The 26,579-nt window shown below is 41.3% G+C and overlaps 3 protein-coding genes across 3 annotated transcripts; 1 reads left to right on the top strand and 2 right to left on the bottom strand.

Annotated features, from left to right (window-relative positions):
- Positions 1–1,596: 1,596 nt before the first annotated feature.
- LOC113173751 (atypical chemokine receptor 3-like) lies at positions 1,597–6,632 on the bottom strand. Its single transcript, XM_026377285.1, has 2 exons — positions 6,441–6,632; positions 1,597–4,019 (listed from the first exon to the last, which is right to left on the bottom strand). Exon 2 carries the CDS (start codon positions 3,948–3,950, stop codon positions 2,814–2,816), a length of 1,137 nt encoding a protein of 378 aa, XP_026233070.1. The 5' UTR covers positions 3,951–4,019; positions 6,441–6,632; the 3' UTR covers positions 1,597–2,813.
- Positions 6,633–16,293: 9,661 nt separating this feature from the next.
- Positions 16,294–17,642, bottom strand: LOC113173328 (ribosyldihydronicotinamide dehydrogenase [quinone]-like). The gene is made up of 6 exons (XM_026376741.1): positions 17,588–17,642; positions 17,309–17,473; positions 17,093–17,223; positions 16,876–16,989; positions 16,702–16,803; positions 16,294–16,632 (listed from the first exon to the last, which is right to left on the bottom strand). The coding sequence occupies exons 1-6, from the start codon at positions 17,589–17,591 to the stop codon at positions 16,333–16,335; spliced, it is 816 nt and encodes a 271-aa protein (XP_026232526.1). The 5' UTR covers positions 17,592–17,642; the 3' UTR covers positions 16,294–16,332.
- A 6,389-nt stretch (positions 17,643–24,031) lies between these two features.
- Positions 24,032–24,992, top strand: LOC113173630 (helix-loop-helix protein 2-like). Its single transcript, XM_026377097.1, has 2 exons — positions 24,032–24,045; positions 24,593–24,992. The coding sequence occupies exon 2, from the start codon at positions 24,618–24,620 to the stop codon at positions 24,990–24,992; it is 375 nt and encodes a 124-aa protein (XP_026232882.1). The 5' UTR covers positions 24,032–24,045; positions 24,593–24,617.
- Positions 24,993–26,579: the final 1,587 nt, after the last annotated feature.

Below are 26,579 nucleotides of genomic sequence, written 5' to 3'. Positions count from 1 at the left end.
TGCAACACAAAAGATGATTTCAGCCTGGAGCAGTAATGAAAAATTAAACAATGTCTGTTGAGGCTGGATCAGAAACTGGTCCAAGCAAGCAACTGAGCCTCAAGCACCCCAGACTCTTCAGGGACCCCAAGGCTCCAGGTTCAATGCACTGCAATTATTCTGTGGTAATTCGGTTTATGGATTATTCCAAGCTTTTGTATCTTATCTTTAGTCTCTGTCTGTGGAGGGGCTTTTTCTCCAAATCTAATTTTAATAACTGTAAAGTTCCAATTAAAATTATGCTTGCAATGCACATGTTCTTACATATTCTTAATTTTCAACTTTTACCATGCTAAGTTATTAGTTAGTAAACAAGGACCTTCAAATGGGCTCACAGTTAAGTCAGTTAAGTTAGTCAGGTTAGTTCAGTTATCACTTTATTCAAAAGCAAAATAATAATATTAATGATAGTGAATAAAATATTTTACAAATGCATTATTATTATCGTAATATTTTACTATTTTATTTGAACATTACCTTCTGTTTTAATGGGATTGTTAAGTCATCAGCAAAGCAAAACATCAAGAAGAAACTGAAGGGCTTCGGGGTCAAGTGAATAGGCAAGGTCTTAGGTTGGGAAAATCATTCACACAAGTAAGGAGAGAGAGAGGCCATGATTGTGACAGAGGTAATCAGCACACACCAAGATCAAGGCAGCTTCACAAGGAGCAGATCAGTCGCTTGCTTTGACCTTTGGAAACTCCTGTGCAACTTCCTCATCCTATCCTGCAACACCCTGCCTGCCCGCACCAGTGAATCAGCACAGTGTTGAGCTGAAGCTCAACACATCCTGTCACCAAGACTATATTGTCTCAAGCGAAACACTAAAAAAAAAAAGAGACTTGGCAAACACTGTGCATGTATAGGAAGGAAGTAAAATTATAAAAAGAGAAAGGATGACCAAGCATGTCTTAAATTCTTTTTAATTATTAAAGAGAAAAGGAAGAAGAGGAATGCAAACCAAAAAGTGAAAAATATCCCTGAGGGACTTTCCCTGGGCAAATTATGTTATACTTAACATTTTCCCAATTACAGGACATGGTAATGTGGTTTTTAACTGCCAAAATAGTCTTCCTGAATGAGCTCATTATCTCCCAGAACAAGTGGGTAGAGGGTGCCCATGAGCGGAAGATGCTGAAGTCTTCATAACTGGCAGCTTGTTGCAAGACCGCAAATTGAAAGGCTGCTGCATTCTGTGTCCTGAGGATAGCAGTGGTAGGGCGTTGTTCGTCACGCAGAAGAGTAGGTCGATCAATGGGGTTAAAGTGGCAAAGGACTAATAAACTACCTTTCCAATGTGTTACAGTTCTCATAGAGCACAATTGGAGGTGCACTTACTTCTTCCGCTGCCTATAAAACACATGTGACAGCTGGTAGAAACCACAAAATGTGATGCTAATACAGTAAGCTTTTGTGTTTGTTGTTTATTAATATCTCAAATAAAGCAGTAAAAGCTTTCTGAAATACTTCCATCAAAGCCTCTCAGCTAAAACACAATATTTCTTGAGGCACGGGTGACGTTAAGTTGTGAGATTACATTGACACGAACTAAAGAAATCACTGAGGCAAAACATTTTCTCTTTATTTAATATATAACAAAACACATGTTACACATTACTACAACAAAGGAATGTCTCTGTTCTTGGAGACACATGTTCATGTCTCCAGTCTTTTGTAATCGCAACATGAAATCTTTCCAGTATAACAGCATCCATGTGTAACCAATCACATGACACAATATGCTCTATGACAGCATATCAAAAGAACATGTTTCCTACAACAGACAGTGAGTAAACTGTACAACTCAATGTTTCTGACACATGAAATGTCGTCTCTTGGTATCAAGCTGTCCACGCACACAAACAATCTATAAAGTACTGCAGTGATGCTTTTGTTATTTGGTCCCTAATAAACACTTGGTCGTCACACGCCACAGCTGCTGCTTTCATTAGAGAAGTAAAGCTATAAATGAATTTATTTGGTCATCAAAATCAGAAGCAGCAGGATGACTAGCACTGATGCAAAACAGTGCAGCATTACACAACACTGTATATTTCAGAAGAGATGGGAGCTACACATACCTTCTCTTCTCAAATGTTAGTTGTTGCAGCAAACAACTAAAATGTATTCATAGTGTGGCTGAAGGATTCAGCGAATGTGACGCGAGGTTATGATTAATAATGAGACAGCAGGACTACACTGAGCCCGTCAGTGGCTCAACTAAAACGATGAGGCAGACCTGTATGAAGTGGAGCACTAAGCAGGCATCAGTGCTTGACAAGTTTCCATTACAATGTAAAAGAGGCAAAAATAAAAATACATAAATACACCTTGATAGAAAAAGATTAACAATATTGCTGAGCTGATACTATTAACGGTCAATGCCCGACAGAATATGTACACCACACACAAACACACACACACACACACTATACAATCCTACATATGAGGCAATGATTTCATACAATTATAGTCACTGTTTTGGTTTTACAAATGAATGACAATATTCATATCATGTCAGTATCAGCAATTATAATAAACCTACTTTCTAAGTGCTTTTAATCAGTCCATTGAAGTTGAGTTTAGCCTGTCTGGAATCAAGCAGATTTCAGTAAAACCTTTGATACTAGATTGACTTTTTTAATCTATGTATACAAACATAATGCTTTTAGTGAACAGATTCTGATCAGAACAAATAAGTTGTAAGAAAGGTTTTCGTTGCATTATAATCACCTAAAAACAGTGTTCAGGGAATGTCCAATGTTTCGTAACTTTCAGATCTGTGGTGGGTTTTCTACAGCTACAGCAGAGTACTCAGCATCAGACAGGTTGGAAGCATCGATGAGGCGTGCCAAGCCCGTCCTCGTGGAGTATTTAAAGATGAAGGCCTTCATGAGGTCATAGCGGTAGTTTCTGTTGATGAAGTTGTAGAGGATGGGATTGAAACAGCAGTGGAACAAAGACAAGCACTGAGTGAGGTGTAAAGCCAAGTAGATCACATTTTCCAGGCCACAGGTCAGAGACACAAGGCCCAGCTGTGACAGGGCATCAGCCAGGAGGACGCCGTGGTAGGGCCCCCAGCAGCCCAGAAACACCACAATATAGGCCAGGATTACCCTGCGGCTCACACGGCGCTCCTGCTCTACCGTGGAAGATGATGAAGAAGAAGAGGAGCGTGTGAAAGCTCTCGCTAACAGGGCGTAAAAGACTGCAATAACAGGGAATGGGAGGACGAAGCCCAGCAGGATGAAGCTCAGCTGCACTCCAACCATCCACTTTATAGGGTTTTCCTCGGGGTACACAGGTCTGCACAGCATGGAGTCTCCGTGTGTGGACTTCACAGTACGTAGAAAGTAGGTGTCCGGCAAGGAGGCAATCAGAGCCAGAAGCCACACCCCTATACACACACCACGACGGATCAGCTTCCTGCGCACGCCTCCCTCGCTGTCTTCATGTTGCATCACGCTCAGGTAACGGTCCACGCTCATACAGGCCAGGAAGAAGATGCTGCTGAAGAGGTTGACAGAGAACAGCAGGTGTGTGAGTTTGCACGCTACCTCACCGAACGGCCAGTGACCATTCTGGGCCAATGAGCTCACCCACACGGGCAGAGTGACACACACACACAGATCTGCGACTGCCAGATGGGCGATGTACATGTGCGTCTCGTGGCGAGGGGTGGAGTCTCTTTGAGCACGGATGTTGACCCAGAGGACCAGAGCGTTAGCAGCCAGACCGATAACGAAGATAAAAGTGTAGAGGACACACATGGAGTAGAGCAGAGCGCTGCGGTTGAACGCTGTGACACACACCATTGTATCCACACTTGATATGTTGCTAAAGGTTTCGGACAAGTTCAGTTCTTCCCATGACACCATCAGGTCTTCCATGTCGCTGGCACTCATACTCATTTTTCAGTGCAGGGAGACGATCACAGACCACTTGGAGACAAAACACACCACCGTCGACTCAGGAAAATCCTGAAAAAAAAAGAAATTAGCTCATCATTTCTTGCGACACACGTCTGCCAGTTCTTACATTTATCCTTCTAGTAATATCGAGGCAATTTTCAGTTGCAAAAACATGTCATACTTTACCCATGTGGAATCAAACTGCATGAACTAATAAAAACATAAAGGCGTTCGTGGTATGCTACTAGATCCTGAAGAATCTTAATGTGGTTAACTTGTTAAAACACTGCTTTCATGAGTTAGTGGCTCTCTGCTGTCAGTTACACAGGAATTCTCCATGATTGATGTGTGGTCAGGGAGCAGTACAATAAATGTTTACATTAGCCCTACTAGCACAGTGCAGATTAGACATAAGGAAATGGGATCGAGAACTCCAAACAGCGTGTGTTTCCCTAGCGTTCCGGGCATCCTGAGACAAAGTGTTGGTCAGGGTGGGAAACCTGATGCCACTTTAAAGAATGTTTTTCCTTAACATCCTTGTCAAAGTAAAAAAAAAAAACAGAAAAAAACATATTTCTCTTCTCTAGAGACAAGCAAGGAGAGGGTGAGAGGGGCTGTCACCACCCAGATGATCAAAGAAAAGGTTGCTCATAACCTCAAATACGTCATTTTACAACATCTGCATTTAATAACACACGAGCACATGCCCACATGTATGCTACGGGTAAAGTGACTTATGCACGATCACAGTGGCACCAGTCTACTGCTGCCTGACTTGCTAGTAACTTTTGGGGCCTAGGGCCACTGAAACATTCAGCCCTGCTTAGCTGATCTGATCTATGTTCGTGGTTTTTGGCTGTGATGTCTCTCTCAGCTCCCTTAACTGGCAGGCTGCTGCAGTGTGAAAGATCATAGGTGAAAGGTGACAGATCAAAACCAGAACATGAGCGGCTTAACCCTGCTGTTGCCCCAGACCGACTTGTACACCCACGGAGAGAACTGTGAACAGAGACCAGCGGGAGGCTCGACGCCTGCAAAATGGTCCGACCGTGATTAAAAAACGAGGGTCACCGACCACTGGGTGACACAGCACGTAGGAAAGCAGTGAAATGTGACCACGACAGACATCTGTCTGTGTCGGAGACGTGCACAGTGCATGGGATAATTGGCACAAAGTGACACAGGATGATGAAAGACAAGCCAAAGTGAAAATAAGCATCTCCATAGACACCTGGATCACATTAGGATGTGCAGCTGTCTGGTCTGCAGTATATCTTCCATATTTCCATCTACACTTATTTAACAATTTAGTTTCTCGTTGCAAATTCAGATTTAATTAAAGTTATTATAAGATGATCCACCTCATCATCTTATTTTATCTACAGTTCTAACAGTACATAAAATATCTGTACTACATAAGGAGATGTTGTCCTCACTGCCCACTCCTAACAGAGGCCATTGGTGAAATACTTCTACAGTATCTGAATCTAATGTATGTAAATGCTTCTTCCACCTCTGCCTGCAAAGAGACATACCTCACATTTAATTTAACTTTCAATTATTTCGACACAATGGGGAGCGCTTTTCATTCTCAAGGAGGGATTTTCTATGCCGAGATAATCCCTCACAATGGTGTCTGTCTAATTCTCTCATATTATATGGAAAATACCTGTAGGTGCCAGGTAGCCCCACAGGCTTCAAGCTCATTAACCTTTTAACACCCACGCCATCAGATAACACAGACAGTGCATGAAGTCCACCTCTGTGCCTCTTTTTCCTCTCTGCATCTCTGTTTCTGCTCTTCTCAGCGCGCACGCAGCTAATTACAGATGAGCTGAAAACGCCTTTTGTTTCCCAATACACAGAAAATAAAAGCGACAAAGGGATATTTTCATGTGCTAATGATGCCGACTGGAGTGGTGCAGGTGCAGCATGTTTGTCAGAAGTTTCTCCTGTCAGCGTCTACACTTTTCCCACAGGCTTCAGTTGAGGATTAAATATTTGCCTGGTGCGACAGCCCCTCATGTTTCCGCGTAGACGCACAAGGGAAACACAAAGATCCCAGAGAGCTGTTGACGGCAAATACATACAATGTCATTGTTGTCACAGTCGATTTATATCAGGCTGGAAACAAACCCAATCTTATCAGATGTCAGTTTACAGTAGTCTGACCGACTCTGCGTTTGAATGGGAAGGCAAACAGCGCAGCTGGGAAGATGGAGAGATCCAAACAAAACCCCAACGAAAATAGAAGAAGAAAATATCCCAACTTTCCTCAGGATAATGCTGAGTAGACGTATCAATCCAGATTAATATATTTAAGGACGGTTGCTAATAGAGTGGTTAAATTAAAGTAAGAATTAAACTCTAGTAGCTATAAAGTAAGAGGTGAAAATCGCAGGCGTCGAGCATCTCCAGGGTTCAAAGTGTTGTTAAACAGCCGAGAAACGACACTTCTCATGCCCACACGAGCTCCTTTTATCATCTTACCTCTTTTTAAGTTCCTCCTCTCGCCGTGATCTCCCCTTTTTTGTCGCGTGAGGAACAGATTTTCCTTTTCGTGTGATGGATCTAACTTCAGCTCCACCGCAGGAAACTTGCGCGCTGACTTCTCTCCGCCTCACGAAATCAATCTGAGCGTGCTGCGCGCTGCGCACTTGCCGATACTCACAAGAGCAACGCCTCCAAGGCTGGGTCCCAGCAGCTATGGGTATTGACTTGGCATCCCCTCAAGCGATCAATAAAGAGCAAGGAGCTGGGCGAGTTTCGGCCAAGCAGGAAAAAGAAAAAGAAAAAAAAAAGAAAACACTGAATTTCCGTCTCTCCATGCGCCATAGACAACACATAATACAAAATGTCATGCAACACTGCCGACCATTAAAATACATGGCATGTCACTTCACACAGGTTTTTAAATGCCATTCAGGTCAATACATGTCTGACACATGCGCCGCACCAAAAGGATGTGTTATTATTATTGTTAAAGGTACATTAGAAAAATGCAGTCATGTTGTATAACAAATTCAAACTTTAACTTTTTTTAATTACACTAAGTATTTTAAACGAATTGTGTATTTATTATAGATCATACTAAAACATTAATCAACATTAGACTAGATGTTACCTCATATACGGTAAGTTGTTTCAGGTATACAACATTCTCAGTAGGCTCAGTAGTATCTATATTATATAGAATAATGTTCTACAGTAAATTACTGTCATCACAATGAATGTTTCACAAGAATTAGCAAGAATAAAATAATATTGTGTGTACATGCAAACGTCTGACACTTCAAACCTACTTATTTAGATGCTGCACACACTTTCTGTGACAGTCATCTTGTTACGGCTTAGTGTTTGCTCTATGTGGTTTCTAATAATTTAATTTAATCACACAGTGTTCAACATGCAGATTAACTATTTTTTTCCATGTTTTCATATGGAAGGAGTTGTATGCCAATAACTCATTCACTGGCCACACTGTTCCTGTAATATGTCTGCTTTCACACTTCCTATTATCATGCCACTATATATTGCATAAAGTAATAGTCTAAGGTATGAAACCAATAGAAATAGATATTGTATTATTATTATAGTATTACTTAACATAAAATTGAATGACTTTTCAAGTAGCACTGGATTTTCTGACTGCTACTGTAGCTACAACATAACACCAACTCCTAATCCACACTATGTAAGATAGATTTTTAGATGCACAATACATATTAACCTCCCCAAAACATACTACAAAGATGTCGCCTTGCACTCCCTGCAGCGCCCCACCCCAGCTACCTAATTATGAAACCAGTGCTTCAGATAGTAAAGTCGGTAAGTCTGCTTCCACCCAAAACCAACAAACTGGTTAAACCCAAATCACGTTACAGTACACGGAGGGAACCACCCTTTGAATAACGAACTCCAAAAACCACGTTCAAAAGTCAGCTCATAGATTTATCTGATGCCAATTTCTGGTATTTAGAATTAGTCTAAACAGTCTGATGCAATTAAAGTGCAAAGGGCTACATTTTTCTTTTCCTTTTTTAATTCTGCAGTTCTCGTTCTCAAACTATGAGCAACATCAGTTACAGGGGCTTTAGTTGTTTCATTGTTGTTTGAGCATTATACAGTCTCATTTCAGGCACATCCTTTGGAAGCAACACAAAGCTTTGTAGGAGGCTCCATGTGTTTACTGAAAGCTGCTGAAAGCTCACCTGCAACTCTGGTGGCCTTGCAGCTGCTTCCACGGAGGCAATTAACCCCAAGTTCAGTACACAGAGAGGATTGCACAAAGAAACAGGAACTGTGGGATTTATATAAAGAATGCCCTGATAAATATAGTTTGAATTGAAATCATTATAAAATACTTTGATTGAGCTTGGGTGGGATTTTATGATTTTATTCTTAATGATTAAAATCCTGACCAGGTACAGTGTGTCCAACATATTTGCTTTGGAAAAGGATATCACCGACTGATCCAGGTCACTTTACTACATTTTATCATGACTACATGCCCAGTATTCAGTGATGAAATACAGCCAGCAGGTTACTCTGACCTCATTAAACAGCAGAGCACTGAAGTCGGTTTCAATGAGGCTTTAAAGAGAACTCACACTACGCACGCATACCCATTGTCCTCCATATCAGGAGCATCAGGGGGGATTTGTAAGCCTTTCTGATAAGCATCCGTAGCCTTGCAGACTGTTTCCAACCTCTGTTCTGCAGTCCTCATTCACAGAGAGGCCAGACTGGAAACAGCAGGGGTAATATGTGTGCTTGTGTGCATGTTGTCTGAGAAAACGTCATGGAGCTACCACACATCTTATGCAAGAAAAACTCTGTAAGTCTTTTGAGCAGCAAACATCAACACAGTATGCCATTTAGAATATAATTTCATTTCATCATAGATCAAAATATTATGATTTGAAATCTATCAAATCAACCTCAATATTAAAAGCATCTGGTGGTGTTTTAATATGTAAGGATCAGCATGGGCACTCTGACCAGTCCGCAGCCATTCAGCCTCTTACACTGTGTTTTCTGACATCTGTTGATAATGGTAGCATTCAATATTTCCCATGTCCACCAAAATATTCAAACCACCAGTGTGAGAGCAATAACTCAATCTGTGGAGGTGATTTATCAACTCACTATTTTAATTCTCTCTCACTTGGAAGCAGCTGTTTTCAATGACAAACCCATCCTACACTGAGTGCTCAAGTCCAAACAGCAGACAGACAAAGACAGCTACTATCTTGTGAACACGGTGGAGCATATGGCTAAATATTTGCCAGATATGTTAAATTGGTGGAGTTGGTGGAGACCAAACAAGAGCAAAAAATAGAGTGGATTGGACTTGGACATTCATCAAGGATCAGATCATGATTCTCTAATGTTGCCAGAGATATGATGTTCATCATACCTTCTTAATAAATGTTGACAGCTTGTTTCTGTAGCCAGATCACCAGTAAATGCAGGTTTAATAATTTACAATTGTTTTTATTCAGTACTGCAATGCTTCTAGTATTTTAGTGTAGTACCTGGCATCCAGAGTTTTATTTTCCATGATTCAAACACGGGTTGATGAAAGCATTTGGCTTTGTTCAGTTCAGTTTCAGTATTTTAAACAGGGCCAACGTCTTCATACACGTTCCCACAAACAGGATAAACAGAACGATCAAGAGATAAGGAAATGGAAGAGGGTAGGCGACAGCAAGAGGGAAACATGGTAGAGATGACGTAAAAGAGTGAGAGGGGTGGATAGGAGTGTGGGAGAGAAAAGGCAAACAGAGGGAGAAAGATTTAGGGAGTTATTTCTAATGGCTGCTGTTTCTATTGTAGTATAGCCCTGTGTCACAGTGGGGGGTCCAACAGATGCCGTCTATTTTCGTGCAAATCTCCATTCAGAGGGTCCTTCTCGAACTCGTTCTCCACCACATCTTTACCATTAACTGTCAGCTCCTTCTTGCATTTCTCTACTCCCTCACATTCCTCCTTATCCGCTGCTTTCCTCATTCAACTTTCACTTAATTACTTCCATTTCCAATTATCTTTCAGGGGGAGTTGGGCCTGGGTGAGTGAAACTGAAAGCACATATGTGTACATGAGAAGTACATGGGACTTGTGAAGGAGTACGTGATCATGAGATTAAGCGCTGGACCTTTAACAAAATTCCAGGGATAAGAGATTGGCAGCTATTTGACTTTATCTCTGGTCTTTCAGCCAGTTTTATGTCACTGCTGATGCTTAATGCTTGTGATGAGGTGATCTTTTGTGTCTCTAAGGGATCTGTTCGTGCAGGTGCGTGTTTGGCAGAAAGAGTGCGTCCCTGTCGGGAAATGTAGCAATCGAGGCATTCCACACGTTGACAGAGCCTCTCTTACACCAACCCCGAATGCGAGTGAAACCTGAGACCTGTTCAGATGTCAAGCATGCAGAAAAGTGAGAATATACTAAGAGTCTTTGTGTTAACTGGGCACAGTATGTGAAATACATTAGTTCCTAAACCTGTGTTTTTGCCACTTGGAGGCATAAACAGGCTGACCTCCGCATCAAGTTGTGAGTTGATAAGGTGTACTAATAAAAAACTGTTTCTTATTTACACTTAGAGTTGAGCTTGGGTCCATATGGTGAATGCAAGTCCAATATTTACTCTCTTTTAAGTTCTGGATTGTTTGTGCCTCACCAACTCCTGAGGGAAATATCCAGCTCTTAAGCTGCTAAATGCAGCTCTGTGTTCGCCAGTCAGTCAGTAACTTTAACTGCCTGTCGTTTGCTGCAGAGGTGGTAGCATAAAGTGGGCTTTTAAGAGCTTTCTTTGCTGAAAACGGCTGCAGCAGAAAATAACACTGACGAAAGCAACGAAAGTGAAACCAAAAAATACTTCATGGAGATGAGGGAAATGACAGAGTCAGGTAAACATCACCACTGGTTTGTCAACTCGTAGTCACCGCGTTGACACCAGCACTACTGGTATCATAGCATCAACCAACTGAGAGATAGAAAGCTGTAAAACAAAGCATTTTACATATTTGTTCTCCTTTCTTGCACAACTCTCTCTTTGAATCTGTTATTGCCTCCCTGCTTAGCTGCTGTGCATGACTGCTTGAGCTCACACAGTCCATTGATTTTGTCTGTCATCTCTGCGCACAGCAGTAACTCAAACAAAGTGCAAGTTGTTTTCTTTCAGCCTTACGGATTTTTGCACAGCCCCACCCTTCTGTGTTCCTAGACACACACATAATACACACAAATACATACCCACACCATGTTCATTAATATGAGAAGGGTCAGTGGGATCATGCAGAAGATGGGTGATAGCTGAGGTAAAAATCTTGCTCCAGGGGACAATGTGTGACCAGCATGGCTTAGGGAATGACAGAATCTGTCCACAAGGTGCATGAGAAGGTGTCCATCTCTCTGTGCTCCCCTGAGGGCTGCAGCTCTAATCTAGTAATCCTATCCTGACCATACTGATATGTGCTTTACAACACGCCGCCTCTCAATGCTGCTGACAGAGTTCACACACAAGGTGGCTAACGTGCTCCCCTATTGTCCTGTCACGCTAAATGAAAAATAGGCCATCAGCATTGTTGGAATGCAGTGTTATGGAGAAGCCTGCAGAAATAGCTTCTCCAGCTACTGGCATTACCTGTAGGTGTTGCCTCGCTATCAGAGAACTGTGCACGAAAGCTTCAGCAATCACTGAGAACATTGGTTTGATTTGACTTGAGTTTGAAACTTTTAAATTGCCTCAATTGTAAACAGGCTTTGCTAACATGGACAAAGTGGCATTTCAATTGTAAACAGAAAAATGTCAAATTTGAGCCTTAACACTTAGAGACTAAGAGAAACACTGCAGGCTTTATGGGATATAAACACAACTCCACTGCACTCACACAAGATGATGAAATAAGTACTGTAGATAAACATGCCAGAAGAATTAAGCTTGACTTGGTTTAATGGGAAAAATATCTAAATGGCGATACACTGTAAATATCACCTCCTTTAAAAATTTCCCTGCGGCACAAAATGATGTGCAACATGTGATGGAAATTTACCTCAAGCCATTTTCTCTGTCCCAGGTGGTTCCCATTCATTGGTCTCCTCAGTGATCACATACACACAAGTGTGGCACTGCAGGGGGATTATGACCAGGATGTGGCAACCCAGGCAGCATCTGGAGTTGAGCCTTGTGCGCCTGGAGCTCCTAGTGAGGGGCAAAAGCGCTAGCACTCCTATCCATCCAGTCTTCAAGCATAGTCTCATCTGTAACCCCTGAGCATCCTGTTACATCTACTCACAGACTAAAAACATCAGATCATTTGTAGTCTTTCATTGTTTACTTTGATGGATTATAAAACAAAACTGAATGAACATTGCAGCAAAGAGCAGCCAACACTGGAGCGATGGATCAAACGGGACAGAAACAGGGCAAGATGGGCTGTTTCACCACGTGTCTGTTTCTCCCATCACTCAATGGGCCCTGTTGGAGATAGTATAGATCTGCTTCTCATTACAGTATAGAAAGGGATTTAGAGAGGAGCGTAATGGCTCACTGCAGTCTTAACCCTGTCACTCACATCCAAACCACCAAAAGCCTTCCATGAACCTCCCAGCCACATTCAACCTCTGCTTGTAAATACGAAACAGCTTTTCTGCCTCACGTCAACCTCCCAGTACCAGGCACTCAATACATCAGAGCCTGAATGGAAGCCAATAGCCGGACGTCCATCCATTCATCAAAACCATTATGGCAGACCTTCCGTGTAAGAGTTTGAAAGTTGCAAAGTGCAGGCCTGTCTGGGCCCTATCACAGCCAGCCGAGCTGAGTGAAGCGCCTGTCAGGAGTCTGATTTGTGAAAGCGTTTGCTTATATGTGTTCAACTACAGCCCAATACCCCAAGAAGTACGCCTCCAGTGAACATTCAAATTCCTAATGAGCAAAAGATGCGTGAAAAGTCCCATTGTGGTAAAAGTTTCCTGTGCATTTTCACACTGGTGAGAGGAGAAGACTAACACAAAGGAAGGATGGAGATGAGGTTGAAAAGAGTAAGGCATGATAGACACATCCTGCAGAAGTTCATGAAAAGAGGAAGAAGGCAGCAGTTGTTATTATTTTTTCCCTCATGTTTTTTTTTTCTTCTTCTTGTTTTTCAGAGCTTGTAAATAGCTCCTTGGCTCTGTTTGTGGTCGTGTTCCTCCACAGCTGTTAGTAAATCCTTATTTTTTTCATATTTCAAACCAGCTGTTCAGGCTGAGATCCCAAGCATACATGGCAGAGCCCTGTGAGATCTTTCTGAGGCGCTCACACACCTGCACTTTTAGAAACTCTTTCAAGTAGTTCTCACACAGAATTTATAAGAAAATAAATGATGTCAAATAAATTATATATGTTAGCAGTGAGTTAGGGAGATAGTGCTTTGTTGAACTAGCAATCTCATATTTTTCTTTTTAAATATGGACTGTGGGAACCGATCTATGTTCTACATAAAATACTTGATTTAAGAGGCTACTCCGATTGGTGTAGTGGGGGGATGATTGTGCTCAGATGTCACAGTGAATTCCCCAGTTTCATAATGATGGGGAACACACAATGGACACTCTGTGATACAAAAGTACCCTTTATGCTTTAACTGAAGTTAAAGCACAAAGAGAAACGCCGGTAGTTCTTCATTACAAACCTTTCCTGCTGCCAATCTTAATATAACTGCCCTGAACTGTGCCTCACTTTGCTCATATAAATGCACACATGGACCTACTTACACACAGACAACATTCAACACACTGGGGTTTTCCATGCGGTATAATTGATTGGATTTTAATGCAGCCCCTGAAAGAGCAAGCGTATGGATCATATAAATAATTTGCCTAATTTTTCAACCGACTGCTTTTTCTCCTGCACTTCACCAGCTCTGTGTCTCTCTCTTTCTTTCTCTGTCTGTTTGGATCATAGTGTTTAATGGCTGCCCTGTTGTTAACCCTGTGACATCTGGTGCAAACACAAGGACCCATTTACAGCCTAATCAAAACACCCATAAGTCAGCAAAGAACAATCAATTGCATATGGTTCTGCAATGCATTCTCAAATGTATTGCTCAAATCATACCACAGGGAATCAAGAGTCAACTCTTAATGTTATTTGTTGTATTTACAATTTGAACATTTACAATATGACAGTCCTTTAGCAATAGTTTGACATTTTCAGAAAGATTTTTTTTTTTGCTTTGTTTTTATTTTTCATAGATGAGAATAAAAAAATGTAAAATGTAAAAGCAACAGTGAAATGAAATAAATAAACATCACTTTAGGGTTTTGTATCAGGAGATTAAATATTGTTATGAAGCTGTTTCCAAACACCCAGTTTGAGTACACATTATAAAAGCATATAATATATATAGTGTAACATGTTAAAAAGGAAACTAACTAAATGTTTAGTGTTTTGGGGTTACTAAAGTCCACTCCATTTTCAGACTTCATTTGAACATTACATTGCTTTTTCGTACGTGTGCCCGAATAAATGTGTTTATTTGAGAAAAAAGTGTTTTTCCGGCTTCGTTCCATTCCTGGTACGAGACGGTGCCCACTTCCTCCCATTGAACTAGCCAAAAATGGACTTCCCTGCAGCCAGGGTGGGAGAACTAGGATGGACAATGGGTGACCAGGATAGATACCAAATCAGACACTGTGGCACAGCCCTCATATAAATAAACTCTCAATGGCACCAAAACCATCAATTCAAGTCCAACACTATAGTTTTCTTTCTTTGACAATAATGTATATAGAAAAAGAAGTCCTTAAAATCTCAAACTGACAATTACAAGATTTGTTCACATAATGTGTAGATCTGTGTATATACAGATAACCAAAAGGAAGAAGTGAATTACAGCATAATGATGCGCCTGAGAAATTATTTGAGCATACTGTCAAATATGAATCCTGTTTTTAGCTGGGAAACTTCAAATACTAGCACCACACTAAACAATGAAACACACAAATGCCCTAACACGTTACTGAATAATTCAAAACCATTGAATTTGTTCTTTCATTTTCTGACTCAAGACAGGTGATTATCAAACGAGGCTCGACTCAGCACAAACACACTCGGTGACCTTGTGAAACCCCAACGGTGAAATGAGCACACCATCGAGTTTCTACTTGTCACAGGCTGTGGTCTGGATATCAGAGCACAAGGCCATTTCCTTAAGTGTGTACACCCACCCCACCCCACTCCCCCCTCCACCCCCATCTCATTTCCTACATACCCAAACAAAAGCTGCTTCTCTGGGAAAAGTGGTCAGCCACTTATGTTTCCGTGTATAGCCCAAACCTGCATGCGAGCGGACTGTTTGTTCGTCAGGATGTCTGTATACAAGGTACACACTCCAGCTTCAACCAGACAGCATGCAAGACATGTGTTTGACTTGTTTAAAATAACCAGTCCAAAACAATTTACTCACAACAGGCAATAACTCTTTGCACTCAAACATGTTCGTAAGAATCTGTAAGATGAAACTTTATTTGCACTGTAAAACCAAAATGGCACAGTGTTGTTTTGGTTGCTGAGTAGAAGCGGTTTCCCCAGGTGAGGTCACACTGTTGGAACAAACTTTGTTTCTCATGGACTTCAAGCTTCAGCTGGAAACCCTTCTTCCTGTCAAAGTGGTGAGAGGAAGTTAAGGCTTTAAGAGGCCCTGTAGATCTGATCCCAGAGATGAAACAAAGGGCAATTAAAAAGTTTAGAGTTACAGTATTTTATTTTTTTTAATGCACTAACTAAACTCTGGCCTCCAACCAAGTTACAGCTTGGTGTTTTTAAACCGTTTACATCAATAAAAATCTGTCATAAGCTCTAAAATTGAGGTTTGGTGATAAGGTTAAGGTTTTGTTACCATGAGCCAACTAGTAGTCATTTGAATTATAGCTAGACACAATGTTGTTCAGGTAGACCATCAAAATCCAAACAAGTTGCCCCTCATTTTCCCTTTTGGGATGAGGGGCAAAGAACTTGCAATAGTCAAGGTTTGGCCAAATAAAACTTGAAGTCAGTTGTCAGCAAACATACCCTCATGCTTTAACATTTGTTAAAGTTTTAGAAGTAGACTTAAGGACCTTAGGGAAACCTTAAAATTGGCCCCACTCACCATTTGTCCTGATAATGGCCTATAAAACACTGTCCCCCCCATTAATGCCGACTATGAGTCATACCCACCCCAGTCACCTTTAGAACATTAGCAAAATAAATCATTGCTACCTCTTCAAGCCTTTTATCTTAAAGATGTACTGTACCCAGACTGACCAGCCCCTGATGAATTAAAGAATTTACCAAGACCAGAATATTTCTTGACCCTTTATTTAAAGTGTACACTTAAACCAGACAGACTGATCAGACACCAGCTTTCATCTGGCTGTTGGGTGGTAGTGGCTTTCCCAGGTGGTGCCCTACAGTCAGGCCAAACTCCTTGGTGGCATGTTTCTCATGGACCTCAGGCTTCAGCTGGAAACCCTTTTCCTTATCAAAGCACTCTGGGGGAGTAAAGACGAGTGGCTCTTCTTTCAGGAGGCCTTGCAGTCGTGTACGCCAGGCCTCTAGCATGGCACTGCGAGCCTCAGAGGAAACATGAGATGGAGCCCAAAAGATCTGTGGGGCCAGAACCTGGAACCCACAGCAGTGCAGGACACCATTCTGGAGACAGAAATTTAAAAGTTATTGTGATGTTACCTGAATTTAAGTTAATTCATGCAGAAACTATACCTGCAGCGGCCACAGTGTGACATTGATGTCTCCATTGATGCCATTTGCACTGAACATAGACTCATGAGCTCCAGTGGTGAAGGACAACATGGCCTTCTTGCCCTATACAGAAAGGCAAGAAGGTGAAGACAGAGCTTTTGACTAGTAAGAGCTATGCATTCTTGATCCTCCTACCTTGAAGATTTCCAGGCTGTATGGCTTCTCCACAGAATAGGCAAAGCCTAGCGTGAGCACCCGGTCAAACCAGCCCTTCATGATTGCAGGTACAGTAAACCAGTACATAGGAAACTAAAAATGGATTTTAAAAAATATATATATATACATCTAGAGGGTTGGGGGAAGATTAGTCTCATTGTACAGACCTTAAACATTACTGCCACTGAGACTCTACCTGAAAGATGATTAGGTCTGCCTCAGTAAGTTTACGTTGTTCTTCTTTGATGTCAGCAGCTAGTCTTCCTTCCTCCCATGCTAGTTTGGTTTCCTCTCCATAAGAAAAGTGTTCAGCGTTTTTAACTCCACCTATAGAAACAAGATACCACTGAGGGTTAGCCACAAATCTGAAGAGCAATTAGGATATTCCAATGCCAGCGGTATAATTACATACCAGTGATGTCTTCAGCAGTAGCAGTGGCTTTAAACTTCATAGCATACAGGTCAGATACTTCCACCGTGCAACCCTGAGCTGTTAAAATCTCAACAGCAGCATCTTTGGCTGCAGCATTAAATGAGCCAGAGCTTTGGTGGGCATACACCAACAGCACTTTCTTTGCTACAAAGCCAAGAATTATAAAAACAAATTAAGCCATCAGATTAAAAAAAAAAAAAAAAAAAACTGCTAATCACAGCTAAAATGACAGCTTAAGATAAATACTGCAAAACTCACCCATCTTACAGCAAGGCACCAACAGTCAGTGATGATGGCAAACAGGAATGGAAGCTCATCATGTAGCACACGTCAAGTTGCTGCATTTATACACCAAGCATATGGCTTATTTGCGCTTTCACATGTGCAGTCAATCAGCAATCAGGGTCATCAACGAATCAGCTGACAAAGTAGGATTAGCTCTCAGGACTCTTGTTCACATTCATATGTACCATTTGAGGCCAAGGATATGTTTTGTTAGTCAGAGAAACCACCTGCAGATTAAAATGAAGGTTTAGATAGTAGATAGATTTATAATAGTACACGTGCACGTTCACCCTGAGCCAGAGTCTGTGTATTTCTCTGTTTTATGCACTCTGCACTGTAACTGTATGCACATCATGCGTGTCTGTCTTTGTCTGTCTGTCTGCAAGATGTTTAAAAATTGTTTGCCGCTCCCAATGTTTTCAGCCCACATCAAGCAGATGTGGTTGAGTGATCCACTCACTCTACTGTTGCTGGTTTATAACTCTGTGTTTTCCTTTACATTACTTTCCTCTAAAGAAACAGTCGCCTGCGGTCAAGCCTGCTCACGAACGTTGCCCTGTAAAAAGCAGTGCGCATCAAAGGCAGACATGAGCTGGCTCACATGTGGGACCAAAGTCAATCTTAAGTACAGTGTATGCAGTCACGGTGGGGGGGAGAGGCAGGGTGGAGATTAAAAACAACTGCCACATATTAGCACATAGGCACACAGGCCTGCAGGGACACCCCATGAGTTAGGCTCATGGAGGCACTAGGTGAGCCATCTTCCTTCCTGTTGTCTCTCCTTTATTTCACTTTTTGAGACTGATCGAGAATTTGTAACATGGACTGTTCGATATTTCTGATGTATTCATGATGTTAACTCTTTTCACTGGTGTGTCCTCCATGTTTTCATGGCATCATCACAGTAACATGTTGGTGCTCATTGTGTTCCACAGTGAGCCTCTGGCTGCATTCCCTCTGTTGTGATGGGAATGGATCGAGTGTTGTGCTAGGAGCTACCATTTCATGGTTTGTGATATATTGAGCTATATGATCCAAGACTGTTTTTGTTGCAACATTGTGTGCTGGGCTCATAAGTATGTTTCACACTTACTTCTACATGTGTTTGGTATTTGATGTATACTGCTCAGCATGGTCAGGGTGAGTCATATGTTTCACTCCTATCATCATGGCATACATGAAAGCAACATCTGCAGCACACCTTTAAAAGCTCCTTTACATATAATCAGGGCCAAATTAAAAGTAAGCACATAAAAAGTTGCATGCACATGCACAAGTACAGAGGTTTTCAGCAAGTTTTACTTTGTAAAGAAAGCTGGGTCCTGATTTGAAATTTAGCCTACAGTGCCATCATGTGGCCACTGTGAGACAATTCAATTTAGTCCATTTTCTGCAGCACTGACATCTTCTGTATTTGTGTGTATGTATGTGTGTTTGCATTCTAAGGCAAAAATGTGATGACATATCAACTGGAATAAAGTGTTCACTCCCTGGAACAATGATGAACCTTCCCACAAGGGGCAAATAGTCCACAATAAGTTCAAGATGGCAGTCCTGTTAAATCTGGTGTAAACTAAACAGAGAATTCCACAAATATAACATCAAACCTACTGTCGAGCATGGAGGTGGCAGTGTAATGTTGGGGAGATGCTTTGCAGCTTTGTGGCCAGGGCAGCTTGTCACAACTTGTCTTTAAAGACGAATGATTTTAAAAGTGAATCTGGATTATGTAGCAAGACAACGATCCCGAGAATAAGGTTAAACGGGAAGGAATAAAATCATTAGCCTAGTCGATGTCCAGACCAACTAGTTCAGGGTGATTACTTTTTGCTAGGAATATATAAGAGAAGGTTATCCTTTAACATTTGTGCTTCTCATGACACTACATAATTTGAAGTGACTCTTACAAGCATGCCTTTGTCTTTGTGAGATAGTGCACCTGAATTTTTATCGTAGGAAGTCAGACAGAATGTTCCACCATTAAATTCACCTAAAAGAAACTCATTGTAATTATAAAGCCACAGCTGCCAGTTGTTACTCCTTTTCGCACAAACAGAAAAACAACTCCCTCCCATCTCTACTTCATAAAAAGAACTGTATGTGTTAGATACTTTTGAGTGTGCCTCTGTCAGTTGCTGTGCTGAACAGCGCATGCTCCCTATAAACTACTGCCTTATTGAATCTCATCTGTGGTCCTGAGAGGTTTGTTTAAATGCAGAGACTGCAAATGACCAGTTTTTAATGACTTTCCATAGTGAGTTGAACATCTCTACCATAGACTAAATACTGACTATGCTGCTTTAATTTCTTAACATCACTAAAAAAGTAGAAACAAGTGTGTTGGGAGTGCACTTTTTGTATCTGTGGCCACTATCTCAGTAACCATCCACTTTTTAGCCTATTATCTTGTGTATGACTTCCTACCACTAGATGGTGTCAAGAGATTGATTTGATGGTTTATGGTTTAATCACAGCTTCTGAATATCTGCCAGGCTAATGGGTGGCTGAGGCCAACGTGAGTAATAGCCATCCAGATGGTGAGTCGTGAATTGTAGCTATATAAAAGCACAACAAAATTATTTTAAAGCATGCAAACTGCCATCTTTAGCAAATTAATGTCACTGATCACATCGCTGGAATGGCAATAAGTAAACAGAGCGAGGATTTACTGTACCTCTTGATACTTCTGGCACAGTCTCTGTGCCGCTGCCTGGCAGGGATACTAATTAAAAATCATTCAATTCATGGCAGCCAGAGAAAGTTTAGATCTTTCAAAGGTCTCTTTCACAATCTTGAGCCTCTTTGCTTACCATGACCTTTAAACTTCTGTTTCAGTGGTATACATTGATCTCAAACTACTTAAGGGTTTTCCAGTTAAGGAGGGAAACACAATGACCAAATGTTACCACTACCACTAAATAAATTGTGTCTGTCTGAGATGAAAACACATTAATTAACTTGTCCGGCTTAGTATTACTATCTAGCATTACTATCTAGAAAACAGTTTATTTAAATATATATATCAGTGATGCCACGTGTCATCACCTGCACCTACATCAAACAGTTGCTTCTGTGGATTCCTGCGTTGTTGTGTTTGTGTCTTACTTATTAAGCAGCTGTGAGAAATAAATATAAGATTGTAAACCTTCATAGAGAGAGTAGCCAAAAATCACAAAAGTAAATGAAACATGTCAGGAAGAGGGATTTGCGATGGAAGAAGCCCCAAGCAAGCCATTCTTGCTCTCACTTTCAGTTTCTCATACATTTTCAATTGAACGTGTATGTTAACTGACATGCTTTTGTCATAGTTCGACGGACCAGTGAATGCAACATCTTATAATCTCATTCATCTCTTCTCTTCTATCGCCAGGATAACAAGTCTCTTGTAATGTGTTTGACGCAAGGTAAAAGTTAGTGAAACACTGTCTTTGCTGCATTATTGTTAGTGAATGACAAACTTTGTTTTCATATTGACTGTATTTAAAGTTACGACATAGACAGATGAGAGTTACTTCTTCCAGAGTAAATTCTCTGACTGATGTGAAAGTCTCCATCTTTACCTCCACAACGTTGTCTCGTGGCTCTCCACTGTCCATCAACTGCCTCTGAGAAATTAGAAACAGTTGTCCTCTGCAACTGTCTTTTTGAATTGGTTGAACGGGAGCCCTGTTTATCTAGTCAGAAGAATAAACAACAAATTGCTTTTACGCTTTAAGGAGATAACTCTTGAATTTTAACTCACATAAAACATCACAGCGACATTCCCCAGAGTCATCCTCAGCTGTGCAACAAATCCTGCCACCTCGCTTTTCCATTTAAGCGTCTCTGCATCTATTATAGTTTGTTAAGGGTCTGTTTGCTGCCTCATCCTCTTCTGCTAAGTTGTTATTTCAGTTTTATACATTTGGGTATTTTGTGCATGGGCCTAAGAGCAAAACTGAACCAAGTGCCAGATTGAAATGGAAACTGTGGAAAAACATGTTGGAGGAGCTGGATGGGTTGTTGTGAAAAAGTAGAAGCCGCAAGAAGATGCATTTCTTTTTTCATTCATTCATTCATTTCATTTTGTTTGTAAATAACATGTAGATATTTGTTGGCTATTAAAATGGATAAATATGACTGGCCCTCTTAAGAACAGAGAGTTCTGTGTCTTAACAGAACAGTGGTGCCTGGATTGAACTGTTGATTTAGCAAAAACAATGATAGGCTGAACCAATATTGTGCTCAGAAGCTCCACATTCCTAAGTTATTATGTGTAATCATGTTACCACATACCACACAGTACAGCATAGTACCCCGCTCTATGTTTTTCTACTCAAGTTCTTTCCAGTAATGAAATAAGTTATTTGACACTCAAACAGAGAGTCTGAAACTTTCATTTTAGTTATTTTGTCCACTTTTGAGGGGGAGTTTATGTCAGAAATCCTGACAAATGTTTTATTATCTCACCTCGCTCCCACAGCTCCACTCCCCTCTTCCTCCTCATGGCAGTAACCATAGTGACAAAGCTAATCGATTAGATGTCATCTGATTCCAAATCAGCAGAAACAAAATATGACAACAGATGGCAACCAGACAGGAGAGGAAACTGTGGCAGGGAATGGGAAGGGGTGGAAAAACAATAGGGATCAAATTAAAATGAAACAGCTTCAGATTATTTACATTTACAGAGTTCACACAACAACTTGATCTGCAGAAAAGAAGAAGAAGAACACGCTGTTTCACTGCAGATGGCATCAAAAAGATTATGCGTGTGTGTATTTATTAACATACACAAAACTGCACGTACACGCATGAACAGATAAGGAGGAGGAGATGACAAAGTGAGGTTCGTGGCTCGGGCCTTTCAACAGATGGCATCCAGACTGAGACAGACCCACAACAATCGGTGTAGAAAAAGGGGAGGAGAGGACACAGCCGAGATGAGGCAGAGCGCAGCAAAGGTCACAGATGCTGAAAGTCTGCCTGTGTTGTAGTCACAAGGGTTTCGACTTAAGCCAAGTGGTGGATTTTCATTAGGGGGGGTCCAATTTTACACATGCAGTTATGATGTGTCATTTAATATGAATAATGTGAATGAAGGTGGAGAGAAAGGTAAATCATTTAGCTGATGTTTAAATCATCTTGGCACTGGCCAGGTGTTTGAAGCAGAAGCCCAATTAATTTAAATGCGTTTTTAGATCTTATAGTACTTGTAGTGGAGGACTGGATATTTTTCTGTTTGGGGATTTATGTGATCCAACTTGTGTTCACTTTCCATATCCAGTCTACTTACTTTAAGTGTAAATGTGATGTTATAATGAGTTGAACTAAAATTAAATGATATTACTAAAGTCTAAGGTTCCGATCAATCAAAATATTGCATCAACTCGTCACATATGTAAGAAATGCAAAGCAAACAGTGCCTTTCCTGCCCTCAACCTTCAATCACGCCATTTCTGAGAAGGGTACACAAATGTTAATGCTCACTAAAATGACAATTTTCACAAATCATCCCATCATGAGAGAACGATAATGATGTTAGCCACATGGTAAGGCTAACATCAATAACCACACATGATCCCAACTGAGCGTTTATGATCCATTTCTGACAGTCTCTGAGGAAATATTTTCCACCATTGGCACAGAGGTGGGGGCCTTTTGGTGATTTACTCCCAGTGATTATGTTAGGAATGATTAGCACTGACATTTCTATCCAAGACATGATCAGACTAAAATGCCAGAGCCGCAATATGTGGTAGATACTATTTGACCAACACAGCAGGCTACAAAAACACAAACAAATCCACAGTAGACCAGCTTTTGTGTAACTTTATAGTGTGATTCTCTTCTTTAGGAGATAAAGAGAAGCCAGCAGGTGTTTCAGTCTGATTCTGATGGATTGTTGCATGTTATGTTTATTAAATGGAGAATTTTTCTTTCTATTTGGATACAGGAGGTAACTTGACCTCACAGAGACCAAAAACTTGACTGGGTTGTAATATTTGAAATGACACGTCTGCACAAACAAATCTAATTAATAAGGCTCTGTAGGCATGAAGGTCCGCTGGGGATAAAAGCGAAAGGAGGGAGAGGTTTGGTCAATAAACACTTTCTCGTTATCCCTCTGTACGTGTCGTCACTTCGCTGCGCTCTTGCGGAGAGAGAGTTGTGTCTTGTCGTGCGCGCAGCCAGACGAGGTCTGATGGAAAAAACAGACAGAGCAACAAGGCAGACTGGCTCCTACCGAGGGAGGTGATGTGCACTAGACACCATGATGGACAGAGAGGAGGACGAGAGGGGCTGCGCCCTGCGTTCAGACCCTTAACTCAGCTGAAAACCAAGACGACATGGAAGCTGATGGGGAGATAACTTTGCCTGCCTGCACTAAGTGTCAACTGAGGCATCTTTAATATGTGACATGACAGATTTGGTTCTTTGAATGTACAAGGTGAGCTGATTTTTAACACTTATCCCGCATTTTGCTGTGCTCTTTGAAATGTTTGGACTTTTTGGAGTTAAGATTGTTCAAAGCTGTTATTATTTTGTTCAATTTGAAGTCATAATGAAATGTATGCACAAGAACAAAACATTAAGACTTCAGTTGCTTCTTCACTCTAGATGATTTGATAAAGAAATAATGATATTGACAAAAAGTTTCCAAAACGTTTTTCTTTAAAAAGGGGGGTGGTTTCCTGTGAAGATGTTTTTATTTCTCTATCCAGACTGTGATGTGCTCTAATATCTGCTGATTCCATGTTTCATGTGTTTCGACACCGCATCGTGGATTTTAGATATTCGTCGTCTGGACTTGTGGGGGTGTCCGGTTTGTGTTTTCAGCACCTGGGACAGCGCCAGTGGCTGCGTAACAGTCGCCACATGGAGGCAGCACGAATCCTCTATGTTTAAAGACTGTATTGAGTTTTTTTAACTTGAGCACTTGGTGAACTTGAGGAGGATAATTGTCATAATATATCGTTGTACTTTGACTAACTTGTCCTATTTGCAGTGTGCACACAGGAGCATGATGCTCAGTCCTGAGCAGCCCGAGCACGATCTGCCCTGGGGGCAACCTGGCCCGCAGACCTTTCTGGACACTGTGGATGTGCAGTCTGGGTCCATGCCTGGAGAGCTCGTACATGGAGAGGGCAAGGCGCGCTCCGCGCACGTTCCCGTCCTCAGCAGGGAGGAGAAGAGGCGCAGGAGGCGCGCCACGGCGAAGTATCGATCCGCGCACGCCTCCAGGGAGCGGATCCGTGTAGTAGCCTTCAACGTGGCCTTTGCAGAACTGAGAAAACTGCTCCCAACGCTCCCACCAGACAAGAAGTTGTCCAAGATTGAGATACTGCGACTCGCAATTTGTTACATCTCCTACCTCAATCATGTTCTGGATCTTTAGGCTGAGGCAGGATGACTGTGAAGCACAGGAGTGGAGTTATGGTGTCCATCTAATGGAGCAGCCCTGAACATCATACACACTGCAGCCTACTGTGCAGTCTGAGATCATTATGGGAGCTTCACTGACCTTTCATTTTGGGAAATCTCAGGACTGCTGGCAGCTGCTGTGTGATAATTGTGTACTAAAGCTACTAAAATGTTCCAATGCTTGACGTTGAATGTCTTGTTTTAGTCTGGACTATCTATTGCAACTATGATTCCTGTTCGCACACATTTGTAAATATATTTATTTCAGCTACACAACAAATAGTTGACCGGTCTGTTCTGTGCTTTATGTGAGATCCTGCTGCACATGCATATGTTGAAAATAAACTGTGACACCTGAACATGTTCATCCCTGGTTGTTATTGTTTTGAGGTTATTATCCTATCATGATTCGAAAGACTTTATTTAATTTCAACTTAATATCCGTTTTGATGTTTGTGTTTTCATTTTGCTCTTCTTTATTCAAGTAAAGCTCCATCTCTTCGACACATGTGTTAGATCTAATTTGCTGGGGTTCCTCTCCCTGTGGATGAGGCAGGTGTTTCTCCAGACTAACTACCGCAACCATATGATGACCATCCATCTGCTTCCCCTCGGGACACACGCACACACACATATGGGCATTCATACAAATGTGACAGTAATGTTAAAGTGCACAAGAAGCAACAAAAAAAACCTGTCAAACCATTTAGCATAATGTTATCATAGGTGCACTGATGGGTGGCATTAGTGGGCTACATTTACATTTCCGACTATTTTTCCTTGAACGAATCTTCCTATCATCAGTCAAAAATAAACCAATAGAAATATCATAACAACACCATGAATGTCTATTTTCAGATGTTTAGCATAACCCCCATGTTTTTATACTTAATAATAAATAAATCCATGAACAACTGAGTTTGTTCTCTGGCTTTTGACTCGCTGCTCTGGCTCTCTACATGAACCAAAACACATCTTTTATATCGCATGAGATCAGGCTGTGGATGTAAACTCCTGCTTGTTCCCCTTTGCTTTCTCTCTCTATTAGCCAGAGCCTGCCTGTCATCCTTTTATGCAAGTCTCTGAAGTATAATGTGGCCCAAGGGGCTTGGGGTATTGTTCATGTCCACTGCAGCAGCAAGAGTGACAGCCCTTTGTCTGCACCCTGCACATTACACACACTGGTCTACTCACTACATACATTAGGTATGGGGAGAGGCCAAGCCTAACGTCAGATTTTAAGATAAATGGAGCAGGAAAAGGGATAAAACCCAGACCCAGATGATTGGTAATATTCTATTTATAGGTATAGTCTTAGTCGAAGTTCATCAACTAAAACTGGTCCAGCTATGAGTCTGCATACAGCTCTGAACCACAGCACAGTGCCTGGTGTTTATCCTTAAATTAAACTGAACAGGTTTGGAGCTGTGATTTGATGTTAATCAGGACATTAAGCTTTCTAAATATTTCACTTCCTGCATGTATATTCTTCAGACCTGTCAGTGCTTGTAAGGAGTAACACTGCCCTCTGATGGAGTTTCAGTAAAGCAAATTCAGCTGT

Source organism: Anabas testudineus, chromosome 21 (genome assembly GCF_900324465.2).
Source record: "Anabas testudineus chromosome 21, fAnaTes1.2, whole genome shotgun sequence".
Lineage (NCBI taxonomy): Eukaryota > Metazoa > Chordata > Actinopteri > Anabantiformes > Anabantidae > Anabas > Anabas testudineus.
The sequence above is the reverse complement of the archived record's forward strand: the minus strand, read 5'-3'. Positions and strand labels throughout refer to the sequence as shown.